At 53.8% G+C, this 13,950-nt stretch overlaps 5 protein-coding genes across 5 annotated transcripts; 3 read left to right on the top strand and 2 right to left on the bottom strand.

Moving 5' to 3' along the window:
- Window positions 1–30: 30 nt before the first annotated feature.
- Window positions 31–1,371, top strand: BO70DRAFT_135476 (uncharacterized protein). Its single transcript, XM_025538082.1, has 2 exons — window positions 31–149; window positions 213–1,371. Exons 1-2 carry the CDS (start codon window positions 142–144, stop codon window positions 1,267–1,269), a joined length of 1,065 nt encoding a protein of 354 aa, XP_025403002.1. The 5' UTR covers window positions 31–141; the 3' UTR covers window positions 1,270–1,371.
- Window positions 1,360–3,541, bottom strand: BO70DRAFT_359164 (protein arginine methyltransferase RmtB). Its single transcript, XM_025542475.1, has 4 exons — window positions 3,117–3,541; window positions 2,575–2,976; window positions 2,280–2,517; window positions 1,360–2,224 (listed from the first exon to the last, which is right to left on the bottom strand). Exons 1-4 carry the CDS (start codon window positions 3,352–3,354, stop codon window positions 1,474–1,476), a joined length of 1,629 nt encoding a protein of 542 aa, XP_025403003.1. The 5' UTR covers window positions 3,355–3,541; the 3' UTR covers window positions 1,360–1,473.
- A 175-nt stretch (window positions 3,542–3,716) lies between these two features.
- On the top strand, window positions 3,717–5,663 carry BO70DRAFT_359166 (Mo25 family protein). Its single transcript, XM_025542476.1, has 5 exons — window positions 3,717–4,051; window positions 4,148–4,208; window positions 4,282–4,757; window positions 4,813–5,085; window positions 5,157–5,663. The coding sequence occupies exons 1-5, from the start codon at window positions 3,947–3,949 to the stop codon at window positions 5,394–5,396; spliced, it is 1,155 nt and encodes a 384-aa protein (XP_025403004.1). The 5' UTR covers window positions 3,717–3,946; the 3' UTR covers window positions 5,397–5,663.
- A 1,786-nt stretch (window positions 5,664–7,449) lies between these two features.
- Window positions 7,450–9,991, top strand: BO70DRAFT_385071 (putative TBC domain protein; the record flags this gene model as incomplete). Its single annotated transcript, XM_025545705.1, has 2 exons — window positions 7,450–9,558; window positions 9,608–9,991. The coding sequence occupies 2 exons, from the start codon at window positions 7,450–7,452 to the stop codon at window positions 9,989–9,991; spliced, it is 2,493 nt and encodes an 830-aa protein (XP_025403005.1).
- Window positions 9,992–12,581: 2,590 nt separating this feature from the next.
- On the bottom strand, window positions 12,582–13,831 carry BO70DRAFT_350120 (uncharacterized protein; the record flags this gene model as incomplete). The annotated part of the gene is made up of 2 exons (XM_025541677.1): window positions 12,582–12,658; window positions 12,850–13,831. 2 exons carry the CDS (start codon window positions 13,829–13,831, stop codon window positions 12,582–12,584), a joined length of 1,059 nt encoding a protein of 352 aa, XP_025403006.1.
- Between the last annotated feature and the right edge of the window lie 119 nt (window positions 13,832–13,950).

Raw genomic sequence — 13,950 nt, forward strand, 5'->3', positions numbered from 1 at the left:
CATTCTTGTCGGCCCGCCCACCTCCGTCTTCGCCGACCGGTCTGGATGACGCTGCGGCTCCCCACGACACCAGGCCTACTCTACCAGACACCCTCGACGCTGGACGCATCCACCCGCCGGCACTAGAAGCATAAATTCGAAATGCCTCTGTAAGCTCAGCTCCTGCCGCTCCTTTTTGACACCCAACATGCTAACAAAGACCCCTTCCTTAGTCACCTCCTCGGCAAGAAGTCATGGAACGTCTACAACCAAGACAACATCGCACGCGTCCGGCGCGATGAAGCACAGGCCAAAGCGCAGGAAGAGGAGGAGGAGCGTCGCATGCAGGAGGAAGATGCCGAACGAAGGATACAAATTCTCCGTGGGGAACGACCCTCCACCCCCCCTCCGCCACCCCCGGCGCCGTCCGCCTCCCACCGAGATAAGAAAGACCCCGCAGATAATGCAGGGAGAATCAGAAAGCGGAGACGCATTGCAGGGGAGAACGACACGGATAGGGATATCAGATACGCGCGGGAGGATGCACAGTTGGTGCTGGCGAAGCAGGAACAACACCCCCCGGCTCGTTCAAGCGACGCGCCGCTTCACGATAGCACTGGTCATATCGACCTCTTTCCCACAGAAAAGAAGCGCAAGCCGGTAGAAAAGAATGCCGAGGCGGAGAAAGAAGCAGCTGAAAAGCAGCAAAGGTTTGAGGACCAATACACAATGCGATTCTCCAATGCGGCGGGCTTTCGACAATCTGTCGGCCAGGACCCCTGGTACTCATCTTCGCAGCGCGAGGCCATGGCACCAGAGTCTATTCCTAGCAAGAATGTGTGGGGTAATGAGGATCCCCTAAGGCAAGAAAGAGAGAAGGCTCGACTGAACGCCAACGACCCTCTCGCGGCGATGAAGAAGGGTGTCCGCCAGTTGAGAACGGTCGAACAAGAGAGGAAGAGATGGAATGAGGAGCGAAGCCGAGAGCTAGAGTCATTGAAAGCTGCAGAGAGGAGCCGATCTCGTCACCGCAGCCGAAGGTCGCTGTCCCAAGATAGCCTGGAAGATTTTAGGCTTGATGCTTTACCAGGCAAGCGTCGGGAAGACAGGGATCGGACGTCTCACCGACACCATAGGCATCACGGAGATAGAAGCCGAGCTCACTCGGATGGACGACATACTCATTCTAGTTCACGTTCCCATCGTCACCGGCATGACCGGCACAGTCGAAGTGGTGACACAAAACGCCATGGTGCAGATTACAGGGTGAGACACGAACCGCCGGAATAATGTGCTCAACGTGGTTCCGCTCCGCATAATGCCTTTATGAAACAGTCTTAGATACATTTTACGAGACGAAATTAGGGGAGAATGCTTTCACGCTGATCATGAGATTCTTGATTGAAGTGGTAAAGAGCCTTCTATATGAGTCTAAGGCGCAAAGAAAGCACCCGGTATTTATATGTCTATGAGAATGCACCTAGGTGTCGCATCTCATTGCAGACTCCACTGCTGGGCACCCGTTTCGGCTTCCTGGGCCTCCCAGTCGATGGTAATGTTCAAAGAGCGGGATTTCTCTCCTCTCTTCTGGTAGCCGACCTTTCCTGTGATGGTCTGCCCCTTCTTGAGGGGAACACCTCTCTTCTTCTCGCGGTCCATCAGGCAGATAACTTGCTGCCAATGCGTCTCGGTGTCGTAAGGTCCAGTGGTAAAGGAGACAATGCCCTTCTTCTTCATTTCCGAAGGTACGGCATCGTCGGCGATGGGGGAGTCCCTGGAGGGCATAAAGAAGATGTCAAACCAGATGGCCCAACCATCGAGTTCGTCAATGTCCTGGTTGAGAGTGACCTGGAACTCCTTCAGGAATGACAGCTCATCGACAGTGATGGTGTGCAGAGGGAGGGGAAGGAAAACTGAAGAGTCTCCGGGGATAGAGGATGGCCCAATGACACGGACCATAGCCTCCTCGTGGATTCCCGTGAGCATGCTTGTCATGTTGAAGCCATACACGCTCTTCCAGAATGAGATGTTCGACGCGACGAATTCAGAGTCGGCGAAAGGAGCGATACGCAGCGTAGCGTGCGACGGGACCATGAGTCCATCAGGTGCGAGATACCGGTCACGAGCGTAGATGACCGAGTCAAACATGGCCTCGAACAGAAGGCCGTATCCCATCCATTCGGAGATGATGATATCAACCTGCTGGACTGGCAAAGTGACTTCCTCGATCTTGCCACGGATACACCTAATAAAGCACGTCAGAAATAGGACCTGTCGGAATGCAGCGGCTGAGAACATACGTGATCACATCGCCAAAGCCGTTCTCGTAGATGATTTCCTTGGCCCTATCGATGATGTTGGAGTTGTCGACCGAAATGACCTTTTTGGCGCCAGCCTTGGCACAGAACATGGACAGGATTCCAGTTCCGCAACCGACATCAAGAACAACCTTATCCTTGAAAAGGTGCTTGTTCTCGTACACGAAATCGCGGTAAGAATCAGTGCGGATGGTATCTTTAAGCATGGACTCGTGAATGCCTAGAATGCAGCATATTAGCGAGGGCTTTGACATCTGTGAGACCAAGGAAGCCATACCGTTGTAGGAGTAGGACGTGAAGTAATCCGCATCGAGTTCTTCAATCTTGCTGGCGGGCTTCTGGGCCGCCGAACCACCAAGCTTCTCATCTTCCTTGGCCAACTGTTCTTCCATCGATTTCTGCACAGCGTCTCTGTACTCGGAGAACTGGGTCTGCAGACGTTCCAGGTCCTCCTGGAGCTCAATCACCTTTCTCTCGGCATCGGTACCACCGGCAGATTCGGGAGTCTCATCCTCTATGTCATCCAGACTGTAGAGGAGAGCGTCGTCCTCCAGCACGGGCATCAGATAGATCTCATCTTCGAACTTCTCGGCGGAAGACACATCGGGGGAGGCGTTGCCCTCCTTGACCTGAGACCGGATATAGTTGACCAACTTGATAGTACCCAGAAAATCCAAACCTGGTGGCGAAAAGCGATATATTAGCCATTGCACATGTCAATCATGGGATTGCCCGATTGCTCGACAGAAAACAGACATTATCGGGCATCTGGAGCAGAAGGAATACGTCATATTGAGTTGAGTTGAAGTGGTTACACACCGAACTGTTTTTGGATCTTCTGCAGGTCAAAGTTATACTTTTCCTTGGTCTCCTTCAGCATCGACCGCACGTCGGGATAGACCTTGTCGGAGAACAGGCCAACGACGGGCTGGGTCTCATCATCAGGTTCGACATCCTCCCAGCCTTCCTCATTGCTGGAGTCCGAGTCATCGGAAGAGACGGAGCGAGCATCGTCGTGAGCCGGGATGCGCTCAGTTGGAAGGGCGGAAGCCGACATGGTGCGACGGCGGGGAAACAACACCGATTGAGGCGGGCTGCTAGGGTGTGATGGAGTCCGTGGTGCGAAGCTTCAAGACAAAGAAGCTGGTCCGATCGTGGCGTGGCAGAGATCGGGTAATAATAAGATAGAAATTCGAGTCCAAATGCTGCTGAGATCTAGAAGAGGGGGTTGGAGTAGGAATTCTGCCTGGAACAGGTTTAAAGAGGAAAAGCCAACAAAAAAAAAAAAAAAAAAAAAGTTGCCCCGCCTGTTGGCTCTGGCGACGGTGTTACCGTGTTTATCCACCTGACGGGCCCAGAACTGCGATAAGAGCCTGAGGCCGGCGGCTTCCCCGCCAACAGCGTCACCGCTTGCTTTCCTTCAGCTCTCTCCAGCTCTTCCAGCTTGTTCGTCCACCATCCATCCAACCCCTCCAGGGAGACTGTTTGCACTGTTAGCAAGCTTTTACCGAAATCAATCTGTCTCTGCAATTTTCTGTACAACGCCGGAGATCTAGTGTGCTGCGCTACCCTTGAGGAGCCCGCGTCACGTCGTTTTCACAGTGCGCCCTGCTCCCGGTTCCCTTGACGATACAAACAAAACAACAAGAATGGCTTTCTTTTTCAACCGTGGCCGGACCCGCCAGCCTACGGAAATTGCCAGATCGATTAAGGATCTCCTGGTGCGACTGCGAGAGTCTCCAGCGACTGCCAAGGTGTGTGACTTCTTTGTTACCCTGTGTTGACACTCAGTGCATCCCGCCGCGTCCGCCCCAAAAACAGAGAAGCTTACCGTTTTTGTTCCCATGTAGGTTGAAGATGAACTGGCGAAGCAGCTCTCTCAAATGAAACTGATTGTCCAAGGAACGCAAGGTAGTCGGATTTGCTCTGACCAAACAATACCCCGCCGGTGAGAGAGCGTCAACTAACATGAGGCTGCTTCCAGAAATCGAAGTATCCCTGGACCAGGTGCAAGCCTTGGTGCACGCCACCCTTCAAGAGGATCTGCTCTATGAACTGGCCCGAAGCCTTCATTGCCTTCCGTTCGAGGCTCGCAAGGACACACAGACAATATTTTCCCATATCCTCCGTTTCAAGCCCCTCAACGCAACCCACGCCGATCCGCCTGTCATCTCCTATATTGTCCATAACCGACCCGAAATCATCATCGAGCTTTGCAATGGATACGAGCACAGCCAAAGCGCGATGCCGTGCGGTACCATTTTGAGAGAAGCATTGAAATTTGACGTGATCGCGGCAATCATTCTCTATGACCAGTCGGCGGAAGGGGAGCCGGCCATCCGGCTCACGGAGGTTCAACCGGGTGTGCCTCAAGATGGGTCCGGTGTATTCTGGAAGTTCTTCTACTGGATCGATCGTGGCAGTTTTGAACTGAGTGCCGACTCTTTCACAACCTTTCGGGTAAGCGACTCTTGCCTTCTTGTATTCGCCAGGCGTAACGCTAATGTGACTGCAGGAGCTCTTGACCCGTCATAAATCTATTGTAACAGGCTATCTGGCCACCAACTTTGACCGCTTCTTCTCCCAATTCAACGAAGTCCTTGTCCAGTCGAGTTCGTACGTCACCAAGCGCCAGAGCATCAAGCTATTGGGAGAAATCTTGCTCGATCGCACCAATTACAATGTGATGATGGCGTACGTTGAGAGCGGCGAGAACCTCAAGCTGTGCATGAAGCTGCTACGAGACGATCGGAAGATGGTCCAGTACGAGGGCTTTCACGTGTTCAAGGTATGTGGGCGAATCCCACCCCCCCTTGGAATGCCAGGAGCCACGCCTGTCTGACAATGGATGCGATGCAGGTGTTTGTCGCGAACCCGAACAAATCGATCGCGGTGCAGCGAATACTGATCAACAACCGCGACCGGCTGCTGAAATTCCTGCCGAAGTTCCTGGAGGATCGGACCGATGATGACCAATTCACCGACGAGAAGAGTTTCCTGGTCCGCCAGATCGAACTCCTCCCCAAGGAGCCTGTCGAACCGACGCGGTCGACTCGCGAGGCCTCTCGATCCGGTGTCAACACGGCTACTGTAGCCTGAGATTAGACGGGTTCCAAGCGGCGACCATTGGCAGGGGCTGGTCAATCATCCACTACCCCGTGTCATTATGCTCTTTCCCCCTGCTTTCTATTGTTGATTATTGGGCTGCTTAGGTCCTTTGCGGCGGACTGTGTGCACTGCGTGTACGCTAGGCCTCTGAGCCGCTTGCATCGAGGGTCAGCTGGATTCTGGCCTTCCGGGAGTTACAGAGAGTTGATATCTAAGGGAAATTTAAGTTGAATGTGGAAGCTGGAAATGGAAACGGGAAGAGGGGGGAGGGGAGGTTGGGGGTTGGGAGTGGGGGACGGATAACGAAAAGCAAAGGAACAAAAAGGAACCAATCCTTGCATGTAGATAGATAGCATAGCCAATGTAGATAGTTTGTGGAAGTGGATCAGAAGCTTTGATGGCTAACATCATCCTTGACACGAAACACGCCGGTGCAGTTGAGGTTAGATAACTAGTACTAGTAGAGTAGTCTAGCACTACGGAGCACTCCGTCGACAGACAGACACTTTCTTCGCTCCAGGGGGGCGATTCCATTGCGAAAATCCAGAATCCCGACGCACCGGCGGCCCAGGTCCCCCAGGACGATCCTGCTTGCTGGCCCATCCGGCGCATGAGGGTGAGGGCGGGAGTGTTTTGGATGGGGGTAGATGATGAAGATCCGAGTCTGAAGCTGAACCTAATCGGATCAGCCTTCAAGCTTTGATGGGAGCCCCAATTTCCAGTCCCGGTGGTTTGTGCGCAACGCCGCAAAGAGCCGATCAAGCGGTAGAATCTATCTCCTTTCTCGCTATCATTGTGATTGAACTTTGCTCGACCGTTAGATATCTATCTACGTCTGGACACGGGCATAAGCAGCCTGCGTCCCACGATATGGAAGGCCTTGACTGGTTCGATAAAGGGAACTACCGAACGGCCCCCCCTGAGGCGTACGTACTACTATTATTATCGCGCCCTCCACCGGCCGGTGTTTGGCGGTTTGGCGATGCAGAATTAACCGCGTGAAGATCCACTGCTGCGTGGCCCTCCCGAGGAATTAAATTATCACTAAATTAATTCCAGAGTGGAGCGCAAGCCCCCCCTTCGTGATCCCTCCCTGCCTTGAAGGAAGTTGGTGTTGGGGATTCTTGCTGACTGCTGATGGACAAAGTTTGAGTCGAGGATGGAATGGTTAAGAAGGAGATGTTGGAAAGTGGTTGAAGAAACTTGACCCGACAGACAACGTTGAGTAGGGTAACTAAGTAATAAAGTCAGTAAGTGCTGAGGGTACCTGAACTGCACACCGTCGGGGCCCATGGTTCTTCTGCTGCTTCAATTCTCCATTCCTCTCCACTTCCCACTGCCTCTCCCGCTCGCTAACAACATAAACAACGACGGGGCTAACCTCCTTCTCATTGGGGATATGCAGCATTCATTCATCCATTCATTCATTCATTCATTCATCCATTCAACCAGGTCAGCCATCCAGCATTATTGCACCAGCCAGATAACCTTTCATCGTGACCACCCATTCCGGCACCTCCCCTACATAGAATTCCTGAAGCTTGTCCTGCCGCCAAGCAATCCCCCCCCCCAGGAGCCGCGGTCCAGCCCTCTTCCTCTTACGTTGGTCCCAAATTTCCCCCTCTCCTCTCTGCTCTCCTCTGCTCTGTTGGGGGCGGCCATGGTTTTGCGCAGGAGACCTCTTTCCCTCACTGTCATTCCCATTCCTGCTCCGTCCGCTTGTCGCATATTCTGAATCCTCCCTGAATCTCCCTGACTCTCCCCCGAATTTCTCCCAATTCCAAATCCGCATCGTCTCTGTGACACCTCCGCGCCAGGCTCCAATCCAGATCCGTTCCTTTGTCGCTACAGATCTCCCCCGCCTCCCTCCCTCCTTCTCTCCTCCCTCCCTCCCTCCCTCCCGCCCTCCCTTGGTTACGCCTCGCCCTCCCACTTCGTCGCCCACGCCGCTCCCCTCTCCCACAAGCCTCAAAAGGCCTTCGCCATACTCCCGAATCCCGAATCCGACAGAATCATCGAATTGGGCACAAGCCATGCCAGGATAATGGTGGATACGCGATCCGCCCCTGTACCTGCCGCCGTCATGTCCGAGTCCACCTCCACCATCCAGACCGTTCCCTACGATGAAACCGTCGCCGCAACCGCCCCTATCACCGTCCGCTCCGCCTCGTTCCCTATCCCAACCGACTGTTCGTCGTGCTCGGAGGAGAAATCGACCAGCGCATCGTCCGGGAATGCCTGGGACCAGCCAGCGCCCACGCTGTCGCAACAGGCCAAATTGAGACACCGGTTCACCGCGCTGCCCGAGGCTGGGACCTCGACCGTGAGCTTGCGCTCGCTGCGCAGCAGTATCCCCAGCATCATCGTCAACGATTCCGCCTCCCGCCCTAGTTCCCGTCCCGGGTCTCGTCCGGGGTCTCGATGGTCTGAACGCAGATGGGGTGGCCTAAGAGGCAAGAAGTCGGGCGAGTTCGATAGAAACGAAGATACACCCCCGGTGCCTCCGATCTCAGCGTCCTTCAATGGCATCGCGTTGGATATTCCGAATTCCGCTCTCGATGGTCTGGGACCGCAATCGATGCGGTTCTCCAAGCGCGGAAGCCTCATCACCGACGAGGAAAGACGCCTTTTACAACAGCAAATCGATCAACAGGAAGCAAGACAACGAGAAGCGGCGCGACAAAATCAGGGAGGTCAGCAGCCGCAGCAAGTGGAGAATGAGCCAGCATCACCAGATGTTGCTCTGTCGGAGCACACTGGCACAGATAATGAGAACTTGGACGCGCCGCAAAGGCGCTCGAAACCGGTAACGACCCTCCGGGTCAGACAAAGCGCCATGGCAAGCAGAGCGATCTCTGCGGATGAAGATATGTTGTCGCGACGAGTGCGACTCATGTATGAGAAAGGTGATGATAATGTCACAGACTCGGAGGTAGCCAGGTCCATGGCCATGGACAACGGCGTGTTGTGGGAAGATGGCGCTCCGACCAGTATGGATACCTCCCGTCTCTCTGGACCCAGCATCTCTGGGACGGATACGAAGAGTATCGTGTCATCCGTTGGCCCAGACAGTGCTCCCGGTATCAAGAGAGAGGCTCATGAGCTCGCGGGGGGGATTGAGTACTGGCAGAATATCAAGGCCGGCGACGTGGATCGCTACGGCTTCATCCGTTCGCCGACATCCAACTCCAATGAAGGAATCGACCCCAGTCCGATTCAGCGGGTTTCTACCAGCCTGCTGCTTGCTTCCGAAACACCGCGGCGCAAACACTCGATTCGGCCACCATCGGCGGTAGGAGGCAATCGCCCCTTTTCGGGCTTTGCAGGCCGCTCCCCAACGCGAAAGCTATCAGAACTTTCGGGTCGCCCGACTTCATCGCACAGCATGTTTGCTTCGCCGCTGATGCGACGGTCGACCTCGCGGTTCCGTCGGGCAGCCAACCACCTCCCCCATAATCGCGACCGACGTTTCAAGGACGAGGCCAGTGATATGCTCACACTCCCAACCAATGCGGTAACGCCCGGTGAGAGACAGGATGCAGCAGCTGCCCGCGCGGCAAGAAAAAAAGAGTGGGAGAGAGAAGATAAGTGGACGAAAATGGCCCGGCCTATCAGGAACACGGACGGAGGCGGCATGCTGTTCGAGTTCGACACGACCAGCTCCAAGTTGATTGAACGGACATGGAAAGGCATTCCGGACCGATGGCGAGCAACCGCCTGGTACGCCTTTTTGAAATCCAGCGCCAAACGGCACAACGACAGCCCTTCGGAAAAAGAGCTTATCGAGGCCTTCAAAGAGTTCCAACTGGTCTCGTCGCCGGACGATGTCCAGATTGATATCGACGTCCCCAGAACCATCACCAGCCACATCATGTTCCGCCGCCGTTATCGCGGAGGCCAACGGCTGCTGTTCCGCGTGCTTCACGCGATGTCCCTATACTTCCCAGACACGGGATACGTTCAGGGAATGGCAGCCCTTGCCGCGACGTTGCTCGCCTATTACGATGAGGAGCACGCGTTCATCATGCTGGTGCGACTTTGGCACTTGCGGGGTCTGGACCGTCTCTATGCCTCTGGCTTTGCCGGTCTCATGGAGGCTTTGAGCGACTTTGAACGAGAATGGCTGGAGAAAGGAGAAGTTGCGGGCAAGTTGGTAAGTGATAGAGCCATGAAGATTCTACATACAACACTAACAACTGCAGAATGAACTCGGAATCCCCCCAACTGCATACGGCACACGGTGGTACCTGACTTTATTCAACTACTCCATCCCATTCCCGGCCCAACTCCGTGTCTGGGACGTGTTCATGCTCCTCGGCGACGCCGAGGACCTCACCGTACCCAGCTCTTCTGGCAAAGGCAGCAAGAAAGAGGGGGCGCACGTCAGTGCCTTCGGGAACGGACTAGACGTTCTGCACGCGACATCGGCGGCCCTGATTGACGGAATGCGCGAGATCATCCTTGAATCGGACTTCGAGAACACAATGAAGGTTCTCACCAGTTGGGTGCCCATCAAGGACGTGGAGCTGTTCATGCGCGTCGCCAAAGCAGAATGGAAAGTCCACCGTCGGAAAAAGTCATCTTGACCTGCAACCCGACCAAAACCTACATATAAAAAGAAAAGAAAAAAGAAAAAAGCAAAAACACCGAAAGATACCATAAACCCAACAACGTCCGATGTGATGACCCACCCTTACAGCGCAGCGTGGACTATGTCTCCACCAACCACCATCACCATCTATAATACCATACCCATCCACCGACCTCCCCGACCTTTTCATGTTCAGGTCCAGTTATACATACACGCATACACACCACCATACCCAGCTACTATAATCACAGGCTGTCCGGACCACACCGGTGTTTTGGTCCGGATCCCCTTTCCCTTCTTACGATTCGACCAGACGATTCTTGATGACTGAAACAAAAGTCGTTTTGTTACCCTTCTTTCCTTCATCCTCCTTCCATTGCCCACATATACCATTTATTTTTCATGGACGTGTTTTTACGGCTCACATCACGATCGATACCACTCCCACCCTCCTGCTTGTCTTGTCTTGGCTCTTGACTGCTGGAGACTATGAAGAATCCATATACTACCTACTACCTACTGTCTACTGTCTACTGTCTACTCATCTAGCTGCTTACAGCGAATTAAACTATCGCTGATAGAAGCGATGAATCTTAATCTTTAACTGGTCGGCACAGACAACCCCTGAGGTGGAGGCAACAAACAAACAAACCGCAGTTCAGTTGACTGATTGACCGATAGACTTTCTGCCTGACTGCCTGAAAGAACACTCGCCCACCCTATGGAGTCCTGTCCTGACATCCACTCTCTCATCCCATCTACAATCATTCACCTGGTACATCTACACCATTCGCTACATCCTATCAGACGACCCATCCATTCGTCCCGCCAGTACAACCATCATAATCATCACCATCGTCATCACCATCGTTCATCCCTCAATTTCCTTACCTGTCTGCCACACACTATACACTATACCACATCACACCTGACCACCTCGTCTCATCTCATCATCAATACCTCCATCATACACACATTCATACATCCGTCCATCCAATCCACCCATCCTTATTTTCGTTCTTTTCCGTCAACGTCCATCTACCCATCTACCCATCTACCCATCTACTCATCTACTCATCTACCCAGAAAGCATCGTTGACTTGACTTGACTTGGCTCGACTTGACTTGTCCCTGATACCCCTTCTTTCATGGCCGTTTCTTTTTGTTCCGTCTTGTTTTTCTGTTTGTCTATTTGCCTGTTTGGTTTGTTTGCATACCATGCCACACCACACCTCTTCTCCTGTGAGGTTTGTCTGGCATCGCATCGCATCGCATCGCATCGCATCGCATCACATCGCTGTTTTGAATTGAATTGTCGGCGCTTTGCCGTCTTATCGTCTACCTGCCTGGTCTGCATCTGCCTGTGCTCCGTCCGTCCGTCCGTCTCTTTTGTTCTTGCTGTCTTGCAGGATGGGGGAATACTGGACCCATCTCGTGACTGACTGACTGACTACCTGTCTCTCATCACCTTGATTATTATTGTTATTATTCTTGATCCATTGATTGACTTTCTCATGGAGGTCATGTGTTTACCTAGGTACTTACTTGTACGTCTGTCTACACAACCAACTACTATATCTGTATCTATGTAGCTAGCTAGCTAGCCTCTCGTCTCGTCTCGTCTTATCTTACTTATCTTATCTTGCCTTCTACTTTAGTCCCATCTGTATCTGTAATAATAGCTAATCATCTGGACAGTATCACGATCAATAACATAGTATCATAGTACTCAAGCTACTACTATATATATATAATTAACGGACGGTTGTTCTCGCATTAAATTAAAACACAATTAATTCACTTCATTCTACAAAAGAGCAAATCATACAACAGTGGTATCAATGGGTATCTCCCCAGACTATTGAACAATCCCGTCAGCCCAGCTGCGCGGATGACGAAACTCCCAAATGCATAAAGATCCCCCGCCCGACAACTGCCGTGAGGATTGATTGATTGATCGGTCCATGCGTGGATCCCCCAAAAAGGCGTCTGGACAGGATCATATCCGCACGCAAGTAACAAAAAGCTATGCAATGAAAAAATGGCCATGCAAAATTCCAGTGCGACGGAGAACCCTCAGGGCTGAGAAGTAAAAAGTGACGACCGTCGTGTCATCGGTCATCTTTTAATTATAGCCCCTGATATCAAATATTCGTCTATGCGGAGGGTTGAAAATGCAAAATGTCGCTTCTCGCGATAAGTATGCGCAAAAAGAAAGTGGGATAAGGAAATCGGAGGAATGACAAATGGAGCCCAAGTTCTCGGGCTACTATTAAGACCTGACCTGAAATGCGAGTCTCTCGTGAGGGCCATCACCAGGACTATGCCGGGTCTCTCTTCTAAGCCCCGTAGCGTGCATGTCGCTCGGGTCGGGCTGTATATGGGCCGCTCGGGATGAAGTGACACTGTCTTCCGAAGCGGCTAAACCGTCACTGCGTTCAAGTTCGTTCGCATGGCTTTGTCCTTTAGAGCTATCGTCGTCCACGGAGAAGGTTGTGCACCGTGGAGAATGAACAGGGCTGGGCCCTCGACTTGGGCGTTCCCGTTTCACGTCCGCCGTAGGAAAACCATACGATGCGGATGAATCACCCGGCTGCGACGAAGCTGTGTTGTGACGCATCAATGGCATTGTTGCCTGATCCCCAGGGGTCGGTGATCCTGGCTGTGATGTCTGTGAGAAGCTCGGATGGGAGTCGGCAGCATGGGACGAGGGTAGTGGAGCTGGCTGGTGTGGACCAAAGGCTTTTCTCTTTCGTCCTGGAGAAGTCTGAGGCTCTAAGCGACGAGGGCCCGGTGCAGGTCCTGGCGATTCTTGTCGAGCTCTCCCCGAGGCTGCGTTGGCCGGTGGCTGACCCGGAGGCACCCAGTGGTGAAAGTAGAGAGACGGTGGGGATTGGCGGGCTGAAACATCTGACTTCCCCGGAAGGGGCTGAGTCGATGGGATGGAGGATCCCGGGGCATAGTGCACATTGCTTAGGTTGATGGACTGTGAGGGTTGCAGTTGCGGCTCACCGGGGTTCATCCGAGGGATCGCGGCGATAGGAAGGCGAGTATCCACGGGGGCATTGGCCACCGGGGGCCGACTAAGCGGTTGCTGGGTGGGAGAGGCTCCCACAACGTGCAGCGGCTGGGATAACAGAACCCCAGGAGGAGGCACTGTCTGGTGTGTCTGGTGATGCGTCGGCGGGCCGACGTAAGCATTCGCAGGCATGGTGCGGGAGTCTCGACGGACATGCGGAGGCCGGCGCTGGGCATGTGGTAGAACGGGCATTTGGGGGGCGGGTCCGCGAACGGCCGGGGGTTGTTGCGATAGATGCTGTTGGGTCAGTTCCAGGACCGACGGAGGCAGGCCACTCGGATTGATGCCGGCAAAGATGAGCGGAATCATCTGCGGCGGAACGCCGGCCTGGAGGGAATCGCGAAGCATGCTCTGCTCGACCCTTCGCTGCTCGAGGCGCAGGGTCTCCTGACGGGTCTTCTCTTCCTCTTGCTTCCTCCGGTCTTCCTCAATCCGGGCATGGAGCCACTGGCGCATGGACTCGTCGGACGTTTGCCATTGGCCCGGGGGCGGCGGAAGCGGTTGGTTCATGGCAGTTCCGGTCACATTGGCGAAGCCCACACTCGGCGGCGGTAGGGTCAGGGCAGCGGGAGGCGGCAGTCCACTGCGCGAGGAGTCCATGGAGCGGTCCGCAGACGATCTCGGAGGCGCCGTGGCCGCCGGCAGGTCAGGCACGGAGGGCGGGGGAGACCGTGGGGTTGGAACGGACTGGCGGACGATGGAGTACTCATGAGGACCTTTAACCCCGTTCTGCGAGGGCTTGAGCGTGAGCAGCATGTCTCGAGGGCTCAATTGGGCCACGGGAGATGCAGGGGAGAAGGAGAACGGGCCGGAAAGAAAGAATAGCAATAATCATGTAATGATAATAACCGAGGGCGATGACAATGACGACGCAG

This window comes from Aspergillus heteromorphus (genome assembly GCF_003184545.1).
Source record: "Aspergillus heteromorphus CBS 117.55 chromosome Unknown BO70scaffold_3, whole genome shotgun sequence".
NCBI lineage: Eukaryota > Fungi > Ascomycota > Eurotiomycetes > Eurotiales > Aspergillaceae > Aspergillus > Aspergillus heteromorphus.